The sequence below is a fragment of the Sciurus vulgaris genome (assembly GCF_902686455.1).
Source record: "Sciurus vulgaris genome assembly, chromosome: 19".
NCBI classification, from domain to species: Eukaryota; Metazoa; Chordata; class Mammalia; order Rodentia; family Sciuridae; genus Sciurus; species Sciurus vulgaris.
In genome coordinates, this window is record NC_136480.1 from 20,527,279 (window position 1) to 20,550,120 (window position 22,842).

The 22,842-nt window shown below is 41.3% G+C and overlaps 1 protein-coding gene across 7 annotated transcripts in view; it reads left to right on the forward strand.

The window, feature by feature from the left end:
• The window catches only part of SHQ1 (SHQ1, H/ACA ribonucleoprotein assembly factor), a gene marked incomplete at its 5' end in the record, with an annotated part of 84,681 nt that overhangs the window by 19,251 nt on the left and 42,588 nt on the right, over window positions 1–22,842 (forward strand). For 6 of the 7 annotated variants that reach the window (XM_079122576.1, XM_079122580.1, XM_079122581.1 and 3 more), the window contains 3 exons: window positions 8,483–8,637; window positions 10,698–10,751; window positions 12,887–13,010. In XM_079122576.1, the coding sequence (XP_078978702.1) occupies window positions 8,483–8,637; window positions 10,698–10,751; window positions 12,887–13,010 (333 nt within the window). The remainder of the gene's footprint in view (window positions 1–8,482; window positions 8,638–10,697; window positions 10,752–12,886; window positions 13,011–22,842) is intronic. The other variant, XM_079122579.1, reaches the window with a different exon arrangement.

A 22,842-nucleotide genomic window follows, 5' to 3' on the forward strand; every position in this document is an offset into this window, starting at 1 on the left:
AGAAACTCACAATTGGGCTTATTAGTTAAAACTTAAAATCTCATGGTGGTAAGCAGGTTGAGAAACATTCTGGAATTGTCTTCTATTTTTGCAATTATATTCCCATAAGTCTAAAATTAGCTTAAAATAAAAAAGTTTTTAAAATTTAAAAAAAAATCTCTGTGTACCAAGTTTGCTGCCTTCTCTATTCTTAAGCATATGATTTAATTACCTAAAAGTGTGAAAATATGATTTTGTATTGCCAATTTTAGAAATGAGATCTTCGTCCTTGAAAATGCCACTAAATCATTTCACTTATTTTGTGTTGAAAAGTACTTTTGAAGTACAGTTTCCTTTAGAATCACTGGATTCCTTTTAATATCTTTTTATTAATTCATAGTAAATTCAGCATGCAGGACACTTGTTGATTTTGCAGAAACTACTTGAGAGGTGTGAATACTCCTATGGAAAGGTGCTTAAGTGTTAGTATTGGTGGGAAAGGACCCAGTTCTCTGTCTCTCTGTTGAGTGGTTTTAATATGTCCTTCTTGTTTTTTCGCCAACTTTATGAGGAGGCCATTGTAGCTGTGCTCATACCCACGCTTGCAGGGAATGGGTAGGCCAGCATGCCCCATGAAAGCTGAGCTGGGGTTTTATGAGCCAAAGGAGTGGCTGTGCCATACTTAGCACAAAGCCAGACGTTGCCCACAGAGAGGCCCTTCTTAGGAACCTGAGTTAAAATAAGAAGTTCCTTCTACAAGTTCAAGGTTGGCATATTAAATCTGCATGTTAGAGTTCTAACCGTTTCAGAGATATCAGCAATGAGAGTCTGTTTTGACCAACATACTGATTTGGCTTTTATTTATATATTAAAACTGAAATTTCTTTGAGTACACAAAAGGTTATCTATTTCTCTCAAGAACATTTAATGAAATATAGACCCTTCCCACCCCAGCTTCCTCTTCCTAAAGTGATTGCTGTTACTACTTGTGTATTTTTGCATTCTCTTCCACTCCACTCCCACTCCATCTGAAGTAGCTCTGGGCTCGGTGTGGTATCAGTTTATTCCTTGCATAGCAGTGCAGTAGTGTCTGGTTTAGTGCCTGTTATGTAACAGGTGCTAAGTTTATATTTCATGGAAAAATAAAAATAGTAATGAAGTTTTATTTTTTGTAGTTAAGTTTTGTTAGAGTTTAGGTAATTTTTCCTAGATCAAAAAATTGCTGCTCTAAGCTTTTACAAATTAGATAATTGGCTATCTAATAACTTGATACAGTTATTGTTTTCAACAAATCCTGGGTTTACGTTTAATTTAAGAAGCCTTCAGAGAGTTCCCACGTGACACTGGCAGATTTTCAGGTGCAGAGTTGCTAATGTCGTTTGGGTAGTTAGCTGTGTGCCTGTCTCTTCTCAGAAAGTTGCCCAGACTGAAATCATGAAGGATGTCAAATGGTGGGAATCCGTTTCCGTGGTTGCAGCAGAGTATTTTAGTGAGGTGGTGTGGGAAAAAATTGGCAGTTGCGAAGTTGAGTTTTCTGTCCACCAGGGTGAGCTAGTTGCCCTCAAATCAGAAGGGCGACTACCTTAAGAAGCATTCCCTTTGATTTACATTCTCACTCTCCTGATAAATAGCTTGTTCTCAGTTCAGTTTTCCGTGTCAGCAGTGCTTTGAGTTACTGCTCTCTGTGTAATTTAACAGGGGGTCAAGCCAGAGTCTGTCCTAACCACGGGCTTTCCTGATCCTCATTTGTTCCGTGACTTTTATCTGGGCTAGTGCTTCAGGCACAGGCCGCCAGCTGGGCCATTAGAATGATTCATGCTAAAAGTCACATTTCAGAAGAGCCAGGACTGTGATCTAAGGTAGAGGAGCTTGAGCTGGGCTGAACAGAAGGCATCTCTTCTAATATGTCAAGCACAGGTTAGGTGCAGGGTGTAAGCCCACGCAGCTCGAGCTTGGGTGTCCAGCGGTGTGGACTGATGACTTCAGGTTACTGTGGAAATCCTATACCTGTCTCAGAGTTGTCACGAGGACTGAATGAGGTGATGTGCATTGTGAATGTTAGAAATTAGTATCAGAGAGTAAAATTAGTGGTAGGAGAGCCAGGAATTGAATGACCAATCTATGAGATTACCGTTTTTGTATACTTCATAAGGCTCTAAGGGGAAGTATTTTGTTAATGAGATATCTTCTCCCCCCTTTTCTTTTCTTTTCTTTTCTTTTTCAAATGTTTTTTCCTTTTTTGATAGGATGACTTACGGTATAGCCCAGGCTGGCTTTGAAATCCTGGGTTCCAGCAGTCCTTCCTCCTCTGCCTCTGGGAAGCTGGGACTACAGTGTGCCACTGTGCCTGGCTTCCTACTCAGATACTTGAGATTCTCAAAATTGGAGGAATAAATTAAAATGTGTTGAACCAGGATTAAATAAGGGGGAAAGAAATGAACCAAGAAACAAGCTTTAAAATTCTGTTCACCCAAGCTACGTGGTCCTGCTCTGTCCATCCCCTGCACTTCCTTGTGCCCTCTCTGGTTCTCTGCTCTCTTCCTTTGTGTCATGGCAGTGAGGCCTCTTGAACACGTCCTCTTAGGGGTGTGATGTTGTGGCTGAGGGGTGCACCTTTGGTTCATCCTTCGCATCATGAAGTACTCACCTGCATTGCTTTGAATTCCAGATGAATCTCAAGGAACCTTTGCTACTGGCTTGGCCTGGGCTGTGATTCTTGTCCTGGTCTTCCTAACACCCAGTTCTCGTGGTTGGACTTGGTTCCATCTTCAGAGGCGCTTCAGACTGGCCTCCCTGAGGCCTGGAATGGCAGTGGTGAGGGCTGTGCTCCCGGACTTGCCACACTTGTCATGGTATCTTTCAGTGGTTAATCTCAGCCTAAGCATGCCGGCATGTCCTTGCTCATATAGGACGTTCACAGTCAGTGAACTTCCTAGCAGGGATGTCCCTTTTGGCACCACAAGCCCTGAGTGTCGGCTTTGATGGTTGTAGTGCTGCAGTGCTGGCCTCGCTGGAGGCTCAGATGTGGCAACTGCTCCTGCTCCCTCCATCTGTCTGCAGTGGGCAGTGCTCTGCAAGGAGCCTGTGGGGAGGAGGGGGAGATTTAAAATTAACAGAATTTTTAAAAAGTTTGGGAGGAGAGTGACCACCACTGACGCCTTTCCCTTTTGATGGGAGTCCCTTTGCAGACCTGACGCATGTTGATGGGGTTCTTAATGCTGGGAGATGATCCCGGGCCCTTTGCTCCCCAAACCTATTGAGCTTTCAGCTGGCTTTTGTTCACTGCAGATTATTTTTAGAAGTATAATTAACTGAAATGTTGTGAACTATACAGCAAAGCTGCTTCGTAGTATAGCTGAATTATACAAATGCTTGACAAATGTTACTCATGGTGGCAATCATCCAAGCGTTGCTGGCACATGTCTAGGTACTTCCAGGACCGCTGCCTTGTTAGACCTGGCTATGTGCAAACCTCCCCAAGTCCCCTGGAAGTGGCATGATCTATAGTTGTAATAAAAAGGCCTTTCGGAGTGCAAACTCTTGATTTCTCTAGTGACTTCCTGGTTCCTTTATGTTGTTATTTATCCTCTCTGGTTTCTTGGCATGAATTTCAGAATGTGGGTGTGTTTGTATATTATGAATGAACTAAGTAGGTCAAAATGGAGCTTTAAAAATGTTCAGAAAAGTTGGTGGTGTTTTAAGGAAAGGCTGGGGCACCTCGCACCCAAGAACTCAGAGGGTGCAGTCGGTCGACTTTTTGTGTGCTATGTAGTGGTTGAAAGTGACATGTAATACATGCATGTCCTTATGTCTGGGTAGAGTGATATCAGAAACTGTGATGCCCGGGTCAGCCTTTCCAAATCGCTAAAAAATGTACAGGTATGATTACTTAAGAATGAAAGCAGAAAATGTGGGAGAGTGTGTCATTAATGGTTCTGGACACTCTCACTCTGATTCAGACTAAGAAAGCAGAGGTCTTTATTGGCGAACGAGGGTATAAAGTCTTTCCTCTAGTGAGGTAGTATTGCCATGAACACCTGGCACTTTCCTATTAGCTAAATTAATGAGTATCTGAAAAAATACGTGGGTCTTAAGATAGCTTGTCAAGCGAACTTTATTCCTGTGATGGTGTGTGTTCCTTCGTGTAGTTTCCTTAGATCGAATTGCTTGAAGTAAGCTGAGTGCTTCTATTTAAATTAAGGGATTTTTAGATGAGTCCTTTAGTGGGGCAATCAACACCTAGTTTGTCTTCCCTGTTTAATTTTTAAACATTGGTCTTTAAAAAGTGCTTGACTTGATACCTACCAGTATTTTAACTTGTATTTATCACATTTAACTTATTGGCCAGCAAATTAAATGAATTTTTTAAACTATTTGTCATTTACATAAGTAATGCTATACAAATACATGTCTCCCCTTTTTTAGTGTAGGATTGCTAACAGGTTGAAAAATAATTATGTAAATATATTTCAAAATCTGTTTCTTGCAATAAGTGTATTTTAGTGAGTAAAAGGAGTATTGCTTCTAGTATTTAAACTTAAGTGTATTTATAAGTGTTCCACCCCCCCCCCCCCACAACCCCCACTCCAGAAGAACAGGGCACAAAATGGCTGGAAGCCTTTAAATAAAAAGTCACCATCTTAAACTTAAGGCTCCTAAGACAGAATGGAAGTGAGTTTTGGAAAATACACATGAAAAGAGTTTTGTTAGCTGATTTCTATCTATCACTGTAACAAATATCTGAGAAAATTGGCTTAAAAAGAGAAAAGGTTTTATTTTGGCTCGCACTTAGAGGTTTCAGTTCATATTTGGTCCTGTTGATTTTGGCTGGTGGTGGACAGAACATCACGGCTGAAATGTCTGGCAGACGGTTCTTATCAGTCATGATGCTGAAGAAGACAGGAAGAAGCTGGGTTCCCATCCTCCCATCAAGGGTACCCCACTCCCAGGAAGCCCCAGCCCTTAAAAGATGATGCCACCTCCTAACAGCCTGTAACACACACAGGCCTTTGGGGCACACATGAGCCAGCGCCAGGCCTGTTGTTTGTGTGTGATCATTCTCCCTTGCTCTTACCAAGCCATGGTGAGCAGAAAGGCAGTCTTGCTGGACAAGGGGATGCAGAGACAGAGGACTGGGTAGCCAGACAGCTACCAGGAGAACGATTTGGAAATATCGCAAATAATAGATTTTGGCCTCTGAAGAGGTGACAAAGAGCCCAGGTGTCTTTGCATTGTCCTCTCCCTTCTTTCAGTAAGAGTCCTTCTTGAGTTACAGCTGATTGCATGACCTCTCAGCTAGTGACTGTTATTTCCTGTCCTCCTTGCAACTGCATGTGGTATGTGCCTGCTGGCAAGGGAGTGGAGGTGCCGTGTGCACTTTATGGATGAACTTTCTGGAAAGAAGGGGCTTGTCACGCTCCTATTGCTTTCTGCTTTCTAGTTAGGTAGGAAATAATTAAAAGCCAGAGTAGATGTCTTAGACGGATGAGTGGAAGTTATATGATGGGGAAGCTGGTGCCTGAATCATGTTTCCAGGTTAAGAAAGAAACTTTTGTCTCATTTCAGCCTTTTGTGGGTCTGGTCTCTGTTATGGCAGATTAACCTATCTTCACCTGAATTTAACCTGGAGAAAAAGACTTGAAAGTTATTTTGACATTATGTTGATAAAACATCAGAAATGGAAGCAGAATGCTCCTCTTCGGGTAAAAAACTAAGAGAATTTGAAAGTGAGTGATTGGGAATGGAAGGAAAATTACAAATTACTTTGCAAGATGAAAGAGTGATAGCACTTCTACTTTGCAGTATATATATGTAAATGCTTAGGTTTCTTTTAAAATTGTTCTGAGACAGGCCTGGTGTGTGGCTCAGCAGTAGAGCACTAACCTAGCATGTACAAGGCCCTGGGTTCAGTCCCCTGACACTGAAAAAAAAAAAAGACAAGGCTTTACTTACCATACCTAGGAACTGAGCCTTTAGTTCATGTTTTTAGCTGTTACTCTTTCTGTGCATCTTGTTCTAGGCAAGGTATTTTACTTCATTTGAATAATAATGAACTAATACTTATATTTTGTTAATGTGAGAAGATACATAATTGAATAGAATCTGGGTGGGTTTTTTTGTAACCACAGGAAGACTTGATGTTCAGACTGCTTTATAATAGTTTGGCAAGGATCTGCAGTCTCATGATTGCTAGCCTTTATGTAAGCTTACAGTATTTTGTAATCACCACGTATTTCAGGTTTGTCCTTTTGGACAAAATAGCCAATATTAGTTAAGTGTCTGATATATGAAAGGACATAGCTTTTTTCTCTTATCAAGAAGTACTTAATTAAGAAAATGGAGGAAATACCGTATTCAAAATAGTGACAAAACCTGAGAATACTTTGATGTAATTTTTAGCAAGAAAAGCAATAGATCTGTTTGACAAAGTTAGTGGTTCAATGTAGTGGGAAGAATGGGTTACTTAACAAATTGTGCTGGCACAATTAACTGTTCATCTGCAATAAACTGAAATATTAAAATGTGAAAAAATAGCTTCCAGATGGATTAAAGCATAAATGTAGAAAGCAAAACAATAAATCTTAGAGAGACTTCATGTGCAATTCAGAGGTTGGGGAAACATTAACCAAGGTTATAAATCCAGAATATTTTTTAAAAGATGAATTTATTTGACTACATGAAAAATAAATACTTCAATGGCAAATGGTACCATAAACAAAGCTATAGAGATACAGTAGATTTGAAGAGGTGGTTAGGATTTATGTCTAATACACTAAGTTCTTAAACTTGACAAGATAAGGCATCCAGCAGAGAAAAATGGGTGGAGCACATTCAGATGGGTAATTCACAGGGGAGCAAATCAAGACTTCAGTAAACTTATGAAGTGCTCAAAGTTTAGCAGTAAAAATGCTAATGAGATAACCATGGTGTGTCACAATTTTGTTTTTTTCTTGCAGTATAACAGATTAACAAAACATACATTTATGCTCTCGTGGTTTCTGCACGTTTAGGCTGGTTCTGCTGGGTCCTCTGCACAGGGTCTCAGAAGGTCTTGACAAATATGTTCTTTTCTTCAGATAGGTATTGGTGGCCTTCATGTAGGTGTGGGCTCCTTTCTGGAGCTTGGAGTGCTGTTCTTGCCTCACGCTGTTGCTGACAGAATTCTTTTCCCTGCTGTGGTAGCACAGAGGGCCCCCCCTTGCTGCTGGCTCTCTGCTGGGGCCACTCTCAGATTTTAGAGGCCTTCACGGGCACTTGTACGACGTCTTCTTGCAGGCCTCCTTACCACACATCATCTCACTTCTTCAAAATGAGCAGGCAGAGCCCAGGCTCAGGTCTGCTTCTAACTAGACTTCGTTGTGGGAGTGATGCCCCCCACCTTTCCCATGTTCTTAGAGGCAAGTCCCAAGCCCTGTCCTTCATGGTGATGTGACTCCTCGAAGGGTCACGTCATCTTAGAACTTTGCCTCCCATGATTATTGTCAGTCCATTACCCTGGAAACAACTGGGAAGAAATCTGTTGTTTCTTGCCAGGTGAGGTGGGAGTCTGTGTAGGAAAGGGATCTTTTTTCATGACTGGAATGAAAGGAGAATTGCTGTAGCCTTTAAGAATGAAGTATTCACTTTAAAACAGATAAACTTTCGGATACAATAAATCTACTCCCGGGACTCTTTTATGGAAATAAAGCCTCCAATACCCAAGGACATGTGGCAAGGACATTTTTTGCGTTGTTACTAAGTAGCAGGAAAGGAGAAGCAAGGTAAATGACCATCAGTAGGGGGCGTGGTGGGATAAAGCATAGTGTGTCGTGGAATATTATGCTCCATTACAAAAATGTCTGTTCCAGTTGACGTAGCGGTTTGCCAGCAGTGTTGTTGGTGGAGTTCCTGCTTGTTCCTGGGTGTGGAGAGAACCATGCAGTGATATGTTAGATTTGTTATGTAAGGCTGTTTATGAAGATAAAGGTGGGAAGAGGTGCCCACAAAGAACAGAAGAGAAGGAAACTTGAAAAGAAACACCATCTTCCCACCAGTCTAATGTGTGTGATAAAGTCGTATTTGTGCATTTATGGTAAACTTTGTTTATATGGTAAAAAATAAAACTGATTAGTATATGGTAATGTTTCTGTTTCTTTGTATTGAATTTTCAAAATGGATAATGAAAATTGTCATAGTGGTTTTTATGACTCTTATGTTTTCTGTTGTCCAAGTATTAAAGTTAGAGACTATGACAATTAAATACCTTAAGTACAGAACAGGGAGGGGCCTGAAAATGAATAAAAATGACTACTTGGAAATTTCTCCTTCAGTGCTGCTAGGTTTTGAACAGAAGCGTTAATAAAACTTTGTCATCTACTTTAAAGTTGTTTAGATGTCTAGACTTAAGTAGAAAGAACTCTAACTCTAGTTTCTATATTCAGAGTTCTAATTTTGGTAAATCTTCCACATTGATGATTTTACAAAACCGAATGAGATGTTGATTTTTAAACGTGTTTTCTTCTAGTGTCTTTTTCTGAAGAAGAGAAATACCAGCTACGGAAGTTTGTCAATAAATCCTTCCTGCTAGACAAGAAAGCTCGCCGTCAGGTGTGCTACGGTTTAATTGATATTCTTCTGGCATATTGCTACGAGACTCGCGTCACTGAGGGTGAGAAGAATGTAAGTTTGTGTGTGTGTGTGTGTGTGTGTGTGTCCCCTACTGTGCTGGGGACACGTGTCAGTGCCTCGGCTCTCTTGTCGAGGGCCGGACCTGTCTTGATGGTTACTTGCATGCCGCAGGGGGTGGTGCATGGAATGGAGGTCTCAGCCTGCAAGCACAGTGCTCATATTGTCTTTTTCTCTTCTTTCTTGGCATTAGCTTCTGCTAAAGAGCAGAGCAGAAAAGTTTAAAGATGTGAAGCTGAGGGGAGACAGAAAGGCTGTCCTAAGCCTCACCTCTTGTAGGGCAAACAAGAGCGCTGCTCACATAACACCTGACATTGGCAAGGATAGGCTCAGCTGAGGTGCTTATGGAGGTTCTTCTGCAAGCCTCCAGTCAGCATGTGCAAAGTATGGTATTTCACACAAAAGGGAATCTTAGTACTTGCCTGCAGGTGTCTCAGTTCATAAAGGTAGAGCCCTTCTAAAAAATTACCTGTAAATCAGATCTTTAAACCCTAAATCACGTACGTTCTTTTTTGGTCTTTAAAAGAATCATATTGTAAAACTAAATCCTTTTATACAATAAATCGTTTCTTTTAAAAAATGTAGGCTCTATCTTACTTCTTATTTGATTTTTTAAATGAAAAAAAAAAAAAAGGTTGAAAAACTAAAAATTTCTTAGTAGCAAGTGTGGCTTGCAACTGTTTATAATTGTCTAAGCACATGGAGTTCTGACCTGAGCATATACTTTTCTTTTTTTGAATAGCACAAATAATTTATGTCATCATAAAAGAAAATAGATACTTGGAAAACATAATTAAGATTTCCTTTGATTTCAATAATCAGAAGTGATCACCATTGCAAGATGGCTTGTATCTTTCCAGACTTCTTCTAGTGTGCACATGTGTGTTTACATTGGGTCGTAACACACATACTGTTATTTAATTTGTTCTTTTCATCCACATCACTAGCATGGTATTACTGTTAGAATTTGATATGTGCTAGGTTTTTTTGTTTGTTTGTTTGTTTTGTTTTGGTACCAGGAATTAAATCCACGGGCACTTAACCAGTGAGCCTCACCCCCAGCCCTATTTTGTATTTTATTTAGAGACAGGGTCTCAGTTGCTTAGTGCCTTTCCGTTGCTGAGGCTGGCTTTGAACTTAAGATCCTCTTACCTTAGCCTCCTGAGCTCCTGGGATTAGAGGCATGTGCCACTGCACCTGGTTATACTAATTTTTTTTTTTTTTTGTTATGATTTTGAATACTTCTAAGGTGACTCTTGAGGTATGTATATGATGCAAGGGCATAGTGTATCTGAAAATAACTTGTTTGCACTCTTTTTTTATAAAGACACTATGGTTGGATAAAATGTTTTCTTTGGCCAGAAAGTACTTCAGATTATTGAATCTTGATAAGTGAGAGCATTCAGTTTTATTTGATAAAATTGACCTTTTGTTTATTCTTTTGTTTACCTACTTGAAATTTTGACACCTGATATCTTGGAGAACTTCTCTAGAATGTCCTTAACCTCACTGGTATTCTCTGGAAGGGCCATTTCTTAAATACTGTCAAAGTGACACAGATGGCTCTTTAGTACCAAGGGACTTAACTGAGAGGGACAGAAATGGAACAAGTGGTTTTTTTGTTGTTGTTGTTTGTTTTGTTTTGTTGTTAAGTTGTAGTTGTTGATGGATCTTTATTTATTTATGTGGTGCTGAGAATCGAACCCAGTGCTTCACACATGCCAGGCAAATGCTCTACCAGTAAGCCACAACCCCAGCCCTGGAACAAGTGTTTTTTAGCCTTAACTTTTAGTTTCAAAGCCCCTGCTTATTTGCTTTTATGTTTTGGTACTTTTATCAATAAGAAATTTTTATTTTATAAAATTCCAAGCAAACTAAACAGATTTCTAATAGTCTCTGTATCAGTAAACAATCATTTTTCAACATTCATATAACACTTCTTAGTTCTTGTATTTGTCAGTACTACTTAGGTACAAGTTTGAGTAGAGATATTTGTTTTATTTTCAAATGACTTTTCTTCTAAAACAGATGTTAATCTTTTCTCCAAAACAAAGGTTGAGTCTTCATGGAATATCAGGAAACTGAGTGCCACACTGTGCTGGTTTGAGGTATGATTTCAAGCTGCAAGGTTTTAGATTTTTATTGTTCAAAAAGTTATTTTTCTGTTGTTATTACTTCAGTTTGGGTAATTCAAGCTTTTCTGTTTGATAGTGGAAGCTTTATTTTGCAAATTTGTTTTTCATTTTTTCAGTAACGTGTGGTCATGAAGCCAACTAGTATTTTGGAAATTGGGGAAGAGAAATATACTTTGGAAGAAGAACAGGGATGTGAGCTGTTGGGGGAGAATGTGGGTGGAGGCATGTTTGCAGGTTGGCAGATCCTGGAGCCCAGTGCTCAGTGATGGGGAGCAATCCTAGGTGATGATGGCCCCCCAGGTCTGTACTAGTCCTTTCATGTCTGTTACTTTACCTGTTCCTCTGAACAAATCTGTGAGGTGAGTATTGCTGGTTGCACTTTGGGGAAACTCAGATCATACAGCTTAAATAACTTACCCCACGTCCCACAATCAGTGTGGTTTTGATGCTTTCTTTTAGGGTACTAGTAATTGTTTTCGTGTCTATTTTCTATAAAATAGTTGTGCAAGTCTCACCAAAAATATCAAAGGATGACGACTTAAATTTACTAATTTTAAACAAACTGTTGTACGTGAAGAAAGTAAAAGTAGAAACTTTAAGAAAAAGTATAATTTTAAACCATTGGTCGTTGTAGCATCTATAAAGACACCCGTATTTTGGGTTGCACAGTCAAGGCTGTTTGTGGTGTCACTGTTCGCTGAGGAGGAAGGGTGCAAACAGGAGCGCTACAGGTGCTGCATCAGAGAAGCCTGCTCTTCCAAGAGGGGTCCATGGGCCAGCAGCCTCCCGGGGGAGCTCACTAGACAACCTCAGTGCCCCCGAGTCTGCACGAAGCCTCCAGCTGGCTGGCAGGCGAGTTACTGATGGAGAGTGTGGCTCTCCAGGCTTCCTCGGGCTCCCCTGTGGCCACTGTCAGCATGCAGTAGAGACGCTGGGCTTCGCAACAGTTCTGCCAGTGAGGACGTTCAAAGTCAGTGACTAGTGATATCCTCATATGGGAATTGAAATCTACATGAAAATCCATGTACTTAGGAGTTTATTTAGAAGTTTTATTGTTTTGAGATAATTTTGAATTGAGATAATCTTAATTCCTGTATATTAACAGCAATGTTAAATGCGTAAGTGTTTACATTATTGATAGAATTTTTTAAAAGTTCAGAATTCCTTTTAGATATAAAATATTCTTTGTTAAATATTCAGTATATTTAATCAGAGCTTTCTTGGCCTTAAGAGTTAGTATACAAAGAAATCATCTTGCTTCATTAGTTTTAATTTTATTTTTCAAGTTTTATATATGATTTCCATTTTTATACTTTGCTTATCAAAAACCAGTTTAAAAACTTTCTTGTAGAAAATTTTCTTCAGCTTTTTATTTTTATTTATTTATTTATTTATTTATTTATTTATTTATTTTTTAAGGAGTGCCGGGGATTGAACTAAGGGCCTCAACACCCCAGCCCCTGTACCTAATGTTTTCAGGAAGTTTTGAATTGCTAATGGTATTGATTTGACACCTTTTAGGATAAAGCACTTTTCCAGTGTTTTCTCTTTTATAAGTAAAAGCAGATTATTCAGGTAAATACCAAATATTACTCATGCCCAAAGCAAAAAGGAGGGCAGAGACCAGGACATGCTTCACTGAAGTGTTCTATAGCCTAGATCTTTGCCATCTTAAAAGGCAAAAGACATAAAGCATATCATTTAAAAACATTATTTATGTGCACCTGTATTTTGTTAATGCCACGTTTTAGATTTTTTTTTTACATTTATATTTGAAATTCTTTATTTCAGTGTAAAAAGTAACAAATTTTACATTAGATTTTTATTTGTAGTTCTTGAGACTCTTTAAAACTTTCCTGCTACATAAGTGATTTTTAAGGAGCATTCATGGTATGTTGATGTAGTACGAGAGATTACGAAGACTGCAATAAAATATTGTAAACTGTACAAAAAGAACCTCATTTCATGGCTTTGTATTTCTCTTGCACTTCACTTCATGATGATCCAGGGTCACAGTTTTGATTGAGAATGGTTTCCTGTTTCGTTGCATGCTTTTGTTTGTGTGACATTTTATGGAAATGACTACTGATGAAAATGGCACTTCACAGACATGGAATGATGTGCGTGAAATCCTGGTGTCTTTTGGAAGGAGAGTTTTGTGCTACCCACTTTATCGCCATTTCAAGCTGGTGACGAAGGCCTACAGAGACGTAATAAAGATCTTGCAGCTAGGTGAGATACCAGACTTGCAGTTTGGGAGTGGGAAAGTTGTGAGTTTTTAGTATGTGAAGACTTAATCATGGTTTTTGCTTTTTTTCTGTAAGTGATAATAGTAAAAATAGTTAAAGCCTTCCCCAGGGGTATAAAGAAAGTAATAGTCCCTCTGCATAGACATGTACTCACCCAGAGGCCTGATGCTCTTCAAGAGTAGTGGGTAGAAAAGAGAATGCACAGTGTCGCAAACCAGCTCGCCTTGTAGTAGGCGACGCTGTTCAGCATTCCTTGGAGGCCTGTGGTTTCTAGGTGCCATGGAAGACTGTGGTATGACAGTGATTGCCTGCTGCAGTGAGGTTAGGGCTGTGTCAGATGAGTGAGTGGCTCCAGGCGAGTGAGAGGGGCTCTGTTGGGCAAGTGCAGGGATCATCTGGGAGGACTGGTCACCTAGGCTTCGGAGGTTGGCAGGGGTACTTCTAGAGAAAAGTACAACTACTGGGAGGCCTTTGCTGCCAAATTCAGCCTGAGAAGACAGATACTCACTAGCTTGAAGGATGTGGAAACTTCCAGGCTCCAAAACAAATTCCAGAGTATATAAGTGTATAATTGCTAAGGTAATGACTTTGAAGGGACGGGATCCATTTGTGTGTGTTAGCTGTGGCACATCGATTCAGAAATCACTTCATTACTTCATACTCCTTCTTAGATTTCCCACCTGCAAGTTCTCGTCGTTCTTCTGCCCTCAGACAGAAGTGTTTTTGGGAGCCTAGTTTTCAGACTTGAGGTTAAAGGGCAAGAAGGGAGTCCATACTTGTGAATCCAGGTGATGCCTTGGCTTATTGGGGAGATTCATGTTGCTAGGGGTTCTGATTCTCCTCTGTTAGGATGTTTGTCCTCTGCGTGACCTGGAGTTGTCTTGCCCTCGGGGAAAAAGGCACGTTTGAAGAAGATCCTCTTAAAGTAGATAATAATTGTAAGGATGAATCACAGTTAAATGAAAGATGCCTTTGGAGTCTTTAGTTAGAGTAAACTATTTTATTTTGAAAGATTGTTGATTATAGGATAAAAGAGCTAATATCATTGAGAAATCTATCTTCTTTAACAGTGGGAGAAAATCTTTTTTTTTTTTTTCATATTATTTCTTCTCGTCTTCTGTCCAAGATCTTGAATTGCTAAAATCACCTTGAAAATCAGTCTGCAAATGACTGATTAGAGAACTTGAGCCACACCTCACAATTAATTGTTTTTTAAGGCATGGTAGATTATCTGGGCATTATTCATAGATTTAAACCGCAAGAATTCCTAGATTTAAGCAGTATGTGATTATCCTATCACGTCATGGCTTCCAGAGGAAAGCTAGTGGAACCTCACGTGTGTGGCTACGCCCACACTCACGCTGGCTCACTTACTCTCTTATGCAGAAACTGTTACTTGTTTCTTTTTATTCTGGGAAATAATCCAGTTCTCTGGTTTTTTAATTTGAGAAGTAATCAGTTCTGTGATTGCATAACTTAAAATAAACTTGATTGCCTTGACTTACACTCTAATCAATTATCCAAAGTTTTATTAGGTCAGAATTGAAATTGAGGCTTTTCATCATCGTCACTCTGATAAGAAATAGTTTTATCAGCTATATTGTGATAGTAGCAGAAAACCTGAAATAATGCACTGTGGTCCTCTTTCCTGAGAACCCACTGTAGATAGGCACCTGGGTTCTGTGGCTTACCTGGGCTGTGGTTGGTTAGTGCCAGACGTAGGGCCCGCCTGGCTAGAGTTTACACCCTGAGATGTGAGGATGGCGGTGATGGTTGTGACCATAATCAGCCACAAGGATGCCAGTATTGTCCCTGAAGACTCATTTGCATGGACACCCCATACTTAAGTGAAGGTGGCTGTGTTTTGGCATCTGGTGTCCTGGAGTAACTTTGTGCCTACGAAGTTCACAGTGCTGCATGACATTCTGTTTCTGTTATAAAAGGCCGGTGTCGATCTTCCACAGTGGAAGGCATTGGGTACTCCCCCAAAGAAACGCTGAGCTCAGTGAGTTTCCAAAACCCCTGAGGGGGATTCAGAATCCACAGAACGTTTCATTATAACCCATGGACTAAAATCACAGTTTTCAAGGAGTCAAGAATTGGCTTTATCTGACTCATAGTAGCCTTTCAAAGATCCTTTCGTAGACCTTTAGCTCTTAGGTTTTTGTGTCTTCCGACCCTCCCTCCCCTCTTCCAGAAGGCTGTGTTTATCTCTCGAAGTTTCTGAATGTTTGATCCTAATTCTTTAAGGGCAGGAAATCTGGCTTTGCCCCTAAAGTACTGTTTTAATGCTCAGTGCAGGACCTTGCCCGTGTCCTGAGCTTCCCCCATCTGTCATCTTGCAGCCTGTGACTCCCGCTTTTGTCTTCAACTCCCCCCTTTTTTTCCTTTTGTCCTCGTCTTAGCAGCAGCTTTCACTACCTCCTCCTTGTCCATTCCTAGGAAGAATGAGTGGAATCCTTCATGCAAGCACCTTGTAGCTGCTGTTAGTCAATTGGAAGTAAAAGTAGAGGGGATGAGAACAGCTCTTCTAACGTGCTTCACAAGTCATCTTCCACTTCAGAGTGAGAAGGCTCAGTTTCATACTTGATCATGTGTCATGTGTGCAGTTTTCCGAGTGTTCGTATCTGTGCCATTGCAGCTAATAAGGTTGCCTCACTCTGCATCTGTGAGGAGGACTGGATGGGATGAGTGGGAGGGAAGCAACAACCTCATTTTTTCTCCCAGTTCCCCGTTGAGCTCCTTCGATGTCTGGCACTCTTGGGAGGGATGGTTATTATACCCAGGTCTCCTGTAATATATATCCAATAACTTTTTTCTACCGCTTTAGATAGCAAACAAGTTTTCTCATCACTTCTGGTTGTAAGAGGAGTCTAATTTTAGTACTTAAAATGTTCATTTTGAGCTTTATTTAAAAAGTGTCACACACACCCCCCCCCCCCTGCCACCCCAGCTTCCACAGGGTCAGTCTGGCTGGTCCAGAAGCAGCAGAGAGGCGGAGGCCCCTTTGGGTGTTGCTGTCCCAGGAAGTACGCCCTGCCTCCAGAGCAGCCCTCCCCTCAGCCACCACAGGCTGCCCTTCCCTGCTGTACCAGTCCTTGCACCTCATGGTTGCAGCTTCCAGGGCAAGTGGGTTGTTCTCTCCTAGAGCCTCTTTCAGGTGGTTATTTGGTACCTGTCTTATGCTTGGTGACTTCAGTGGAAATGAACCAGAAAGAGCTTTTTAATAAACTGGTACAGTACGGAATAACAGCCCTGGTGCTAGCTTCTTTCTTTGTGCCACCATTAAGTTCATCTATCTAGTGATCGCTATTTATATACCAGCTCAGGGACACCCAACCACCAAGCCCCAGCCCCGGCCCTATTTTGTATTTTATTTAGAGGCAGGGTCTCACTGAGTTGCTTAGCACCTTGTCCTTGCTAAGGCTGACTTTGAACTGAGATCCTCCTGCCTTAGCCTCCCTAGCCGCTGGGATTACAGGTATGCACCACTGCGTCTGGCTTAGGTTTTGCTCTTTAGACACCTCTTAATCACATTTCCCTTGCATTGGTGACCCTGAGGTGGGGGGAAGATGGTGTCAGAAAAGCTAAGTTAGTAACCCAGAGCTGCCGATCTGTGCTGCTAGAAGCGTAACCTGAATTTGACTCAAGGTCCACCCAGTGTGCTGCATCTTCATTGAAATTGTTATAAATGAAATTATATCATGTCTGAGACCAACCTCAGAATAGTCCATCCTGGGTAGTGGGAAGTGGCTGGGTGCTGCTGAAGCACTCACTGTTGCTGGCCTGTGATGAGGATGTGGTGTTCATGATGCTGGGCTCTCTGTTCTGTACTTGTGATTTTCCTGTATAAAAAGTAAAAAGTTACTTTGTTTTATTTTTTCCAAGTCTGGGTTCTCAACCACTATATCTCTGTGTTTCAAATTTAAATGTATCTGTGATAAACAACATTGCTCTATGTAAATTTATGATTACACAAATGGCATGCCTTTACGCCATGTACAGAGAAGCAACATGTATCCCATATGTTTACAGTAAAAGAAAAAAATTTATCTGTGGTTGTGTGGAAAACAATTTACATTTGGGCAGTTGTATGAAAATTGTTGTCTAATAAAAGCACCATAAAGTTAGTTCTTTGTTTGTTCTGTTTTCAAGGCTGGCAGAAACCTGCCTGTCTGCAAACACTTGGAGTGGCGAGTAGCAGTTCCGGGTAAGCTGCAAGCCGGGAAGCCACCCTCGGGTCTAGCTGTGCTCACAGGTAGAAGCTGACTTGACTTCAGATGGCCAGTGGCCCTTCGGTCAGCATTAACTGAGCTCAGTAATAACCAGCTTTTCAGAAATCACTGCTTACTGACATCTTCTAGAGATGGAACTGGATCAGTGTGCAAGAAGAGAAGAACTGGGGCTCCAAGCCCAGGGCTTGGGGTTGATCTTTTTTAAGAAAAATGAATGTTCAAGAAATTGAGGTGTGGTAAACACCTCATATGAGCTCCAACTTCTGATGAAACCTTGAAAGTGAATTTCTTTTTAATGTTTAAATTGTATTTATTCCAGTCAGTTTAACTGCAAATACTTTAAAAAGTTGAATTGTAGAGGAGATAACATACAACTTAACTACCAAAGGATGAAATCCTCAGGTTGACCAATATTGATGTTTATCTGTATTTAATTTTCATGCATTCCTAGTTCAGGACATTTTAGAGAATCGTTACGCCTTTTAATTTCTGCCCTTTAGATATGCTCTGAAGGTTCCTCAGGGTGACTCAACAGGCGTTTGTCCTACTCGCTGTGTTGAACTGGATCCTGGAATTGCAGTAGTTCTAATGGGGGCGGGCACAGAATCAGATGCTGCCAGGTTTAAAAAATTTTTTTTCTTTTTTCATTTGTAGTAAGAAATTAAAAGGAGAAATATGGGTAGTGAAAGCATAAGCTAGGGAAAATGACAGATTTAAAGCATTTGGGACTCATAGAGGGGACCCTCGGCTTTATTAGACTTTCTCGTCTCAGCTCCTGCCGTCCGGAGGGTGTTGACTGACTGACAGTTCATTGTTAGTCGATGCATTCACCAGTATCTTGAGTGGACGCCTCCTCAGCAGCTCTTCTGTGCAGGCTACCCAGTGAAGCCAGAGAGTAGCAAGGACTTGACCAGGTAGATGGTGTCTGACACGGAGCCTGCGCAGTAGCAGGGACACTGAGATGACCGTCTCTAGCAAAAGGTCTAGCAGGCGGGGGAGGTATCTTAAAGAAATGATGATGGAGTGGCTCAAGAGGGAGAGGTGGCATTCCCGGGAGGCAGGGGATACTTCGTGGTGCGTGGGATTTGCTGTGGGGTTGGGGGAGGACAGCGCTGCTCCCGGAGGTGAAGGGAGTGCTGCAGTCGTTGCGATGAAGAGCGTGAGGAGCTCAGATAGCACAGTTTTTAAAGGAAAATTTATCTTTTGAAACCTGACTATGGAAAGTCCGTGCGCCCTCTGATCTGAGCTTTTGCCCTGTATCCTCTGAACTAGTCGATAGTCCCTAGTCATTTAGAATTTATGTCTCTACTTCTTTAATTCTATCACTGAATTCCCAGCTCCCCAGCAGGAGATGGTAATTGTTCCTGTTTTCTTCCTCATAGTCTAAGTTGGTTTTGAACATTTTATTTCCTAATGAATACCCTGTAGCTCTTACCTTTTCTAAGACTGGGACAGTCATGGTGCTTTCATAAGTTTAAAATGTGTGAAATTAAAAGTCAGACGTTGAAGCAGCGTTCCTACCAGTTGTGGCTGACCGTTTGCATGCCACCTAAGGCCAGGAAGGAGAGCGCTTCAGCGCGCAGTCTCCAGGAGTGCTGCTGCCGGGTGGTGGAATGCGAGGATTGTGCCTGGGCCAGCGGGTCTCAGGCCCTGTCCTGCAGGCAGGGCAGGTTGCTTTCATCCTTGTCGCTTCCTTAGAGTGCAGGTCTGTGTTCTGAATCTCTTAAGTGGGCACACGACTCCCCTTCTTATAAACCACGTGTCCTCAGAGCATGTGTGGGTCTGTACCTGTGTCCCCACACAGGAGGGTGTTGTCTGTGAGCCGGCACTTGAAAGGGAAGAGAGCCAGATTCTGGTCATCTCCACAGACTCCTCTCCAGGATTCCTGCTAGTTGCTGAAGGTTGTTAGCCACAAAAAATGTTCAGGTTGCTTTCAGGGTAGGTTACATTCATGTATGTATGTTTTTTTGTTGTTAAAATACACTGTAGGCTGCAGCATTTCCTGCACGGTTTCTACATAGTAAATTGCCTTTTAATTGCCAAAAATGATTAAGAGCTTATGGTTATTCAAGTACCAAAAAAATCCCTTCAAATATTTTTATTTTTATTTAAAAAAAATTTTTTTAGTTGTAGATGGACAGAAAGTCTTCATTTTATTTATTTATGTGGTGCTGAAGATCGAACCCAGTGCCCCACGCTTGTGAAGCAAGCACTCTGCCACTGAGCCACAAACCCAGCCCCCAAATATTTTTAAATGTTAGTATTCTTTGAAATTTTGAGTTAAATAGTAATACTTACTGGGGTGTGAAGTCACAAAATCAGCTAATCCTTTATACTTTTATACAGTTGAAGTTTACATTCCACTTCTGTACTACTTAGGTTAGGTTTTATTAATTTCTGCAGTTTATGAATTGAGCAGTGTAAAAAGTAGGTTAGTTGCGTGGTTTGAAGGTACAGGGTTTTTTTCTTGTTGTTTTTAACCTATAAGTACCTCTTTTCAGTCAGATTATTATTATTTTTTGTTCTTTTGATAATGGTGATTGAACCCAGGAATGCTTTACCACTGAGCTACATCCCCAGCCCTTTTTATTTTTTATTTTGAAACAGGATCTCACTAAGTTGCTGTGACTGGCCTTTAACTTGTGGTCCTTCTGCCTCAGCTTCCTGAGTTGCTGGGATTACAGGCATGCTTCACTGTGCCTGGCTTAAAGTCAGTTTTGAGATCTATTTAGGAAATAATATTATGTCTACTTCCTTTAAGTAAAAAAATACCTAAAATTGTATATATTTAATACAAACTTGTGGGAATAAAGAAAAAATGTTTTATTTGACACTAGTGGATCAGAGTTCAGTTGCATATTAATATTGAGACATAAATTAATATACAGTTTAGAGTTTCTTAAGTTAATATTGAAAATGTAGCAAGTAACATATATTTATTCGACAGATATGGATCACATCTCTTCTCTTGCAAGGCATTATGTAGAATCAGTGAAGAGTTATAGGGTGTACATGTCTTGGTCTTGGCTCACGGCGTCTTTTGTATGACAGGAATAAAAGGCCTGAAGATAGGATACAAAATATAAGACACAAAGCAGACAGCCCCTTAAGAAAGTGATATAGTTGCCCCCAGTAGTCCAAATCTGTCCTGTATGGCTCTCGAACTAAGATTTCAGTAGTTAAAAGAAAAATAGTATTTTGTGACATATGAAATTATATGCAGTTCGTATATAAGCATCCGTAAACAAAGTTTTATTGGAACACAGACACACTGATACATGTGCATATTGTCTACACCTCTTTTGTGATTTAATGACAGAGTGGCAACAACTGTTACGTGGCCTACAAAGCTAAAATACGTACTTTCCAGCCCTGTCCAGAATAGCCAACCGCTCCGCCTCAGGTGGATGCCAGGGGCTGGAGGGAGCCTTGTGGTGAGCGGGGCCTTGGGCAATCTTCCACCCCAGCCCAGGGGCCAGTGCTGGTGGGTTCAGCAGCAGTTTTCTCTGTCCGCCGCAGCGGAGCCGCAGCTGACTTTCTGCTCACACTGGAGCAGGCCCCTCCACGTTAGGAGACGCACACGCAGGAGCCTGTGTCCCCGCTGGGAACAGGTATGAGGAGGCCCAGGCGAGCTGGGGAGGTGCTGCCCAGCTGTGGCCTGTGGTTGTCAGTTTGGGCATGGTCTTTGTTTTTGTTTTGTTCTGTTTTCTTGTGGGGGTGCATTACTTACGGCACTTAACTATCAAACTGTGTGTGGAAGGTGGAGGAGGAGAGCTCCCCCAGGAGGCCGTGGTGGACCGAAACGCGCAGCACATCTACCCATTTGTCTGGGGGCCTGGGCTGTGACGAAGAGAGGAGGGAAAGGTGGCAGCCCTGAGGAGATGGGGTCTTATTCAGGGAGAACCCTCCAGAGTGTGGTGTCAGCCTATTGATGGACCCGAGGAGCCTGGTCTGCCTGGCAGCAGCTCTTAGCGTGGAGTCAGGGAAGGGATGAGGCTGGTGGCACAGCGAAGGGAGCAGACTCCTCCTTCTGTCTGGACCCGGAGGTACCCTGGGACGTCCAGGCAGTGTTGCTGGAGGCAAGGAAGTGCCAGGACCCTGGGTCCTGTGTGCCTGCTGGCCCCCTCCCTTGCCCATGCGTGCACACTCACATGCTTATTGTCTCATTTTAAGTCCCGAAGCAGTTCATAAGAATTGCTTCTTGGTTCACCCCTGTGGGAACAGACTCAGATTAAGTTCCAAATAACGAAGCCGGCAGACTCTGGCTGCATGGGGGACTTCAGAAGTCGAGCTTTTTTCCATGCATCTTCCACTTCTTAGCCTTTCTACCTTCTTACTTACTGTATACAGGGCAGCTTTTGTGGGTGTTCCACCTTGAGTTGGATGCTTCACTCCTGACTGTCGAAAGAAATTAGACATGCTACCCTTAGGTATTGTTTTTTTCCTTTTTGGTACTGGGGATTGAACCTTGGGTGCTTACCCACTGAGCCACACCCCCAGCCCTTTTGATATATATATATATTTTTTCCTCTATGTACACATTTATTTGTCACTGAAAATTAAAATAGCAGAAAATTTCCTTTTATTGCAACTCAGATTTTTGAAAATCAGAAAATCTAATTATCTACTCTAATTATTACACTCTAATCAAACTATCCAATAGTCTCTTTATGTCTCTTACAATTCCTGAGTTTTATTTCACAGATTTCGGGCCTATAAAATCCACGGAAAGACTTGAGACCTATTGGTACTTCTTTGGATTGAGCAGAAAAGTAAAACTATAGCATATTTGAAATCATTTATGTACATTTTAACAGCATGGATTCCTTATAAATGGCTGGCATTAGGCATGAATAGGACCTCAACACCCCCCCCCCAAAAAAAAAAGTGGATGAAAAAGAATAAAGACATCACAGAACTCATACATAAACTATTCAAAAATCATTGGTACGCAATCTAAGCATAGAAAAGCTTGCCTAAAATTAGCATCATGAACAAGATACAACTTCTTCCTATATTGATTCTGTGTCATAATCATACCCTATTCTAGCATTCTCAGAAGGGTCCCATCCATGATATACGCAATAACTGCAGGTACATTTGAATGGTACACTTCGTGATTCACTCTGAACTCCCTTAAGATTGTTGGTTCTTTGTTGCTCTCTTTCAAGCTGGGAAAATCTTACACTTAGGAGATATCTCCATTTTGCCACATTCTGCCACGGCTGTTCTTTCTGTGCAGATAACAATGTTCGGGCTCCTCAACGCTTGTAGGGAAAGCCTCTTCTGACCTCCAGTAAGATCCTCTCACTTCTGTCCTGTGGTTGGGGTGGACCTTCTGGCAGAGGGGAAGGACGTTTAGCACAGGATTCAGAGTCCAGTTATGAAGTTGCTTTATTAGCATTTCTGAACTGACTGGATGAGAGTCCACTGAATCTTTGGGGAAATTTTCTTCATTTTCAGACATCGGAAAAGACTCGGGGGCCAAGGTTGGGTTAAATTTTTGCAACGGGTCCATTGAGAGGCGAGCTGAACCCTCAAAAAGTTATTCCGAGGTTGCCTAGGAGGAAAAAAAAAAAA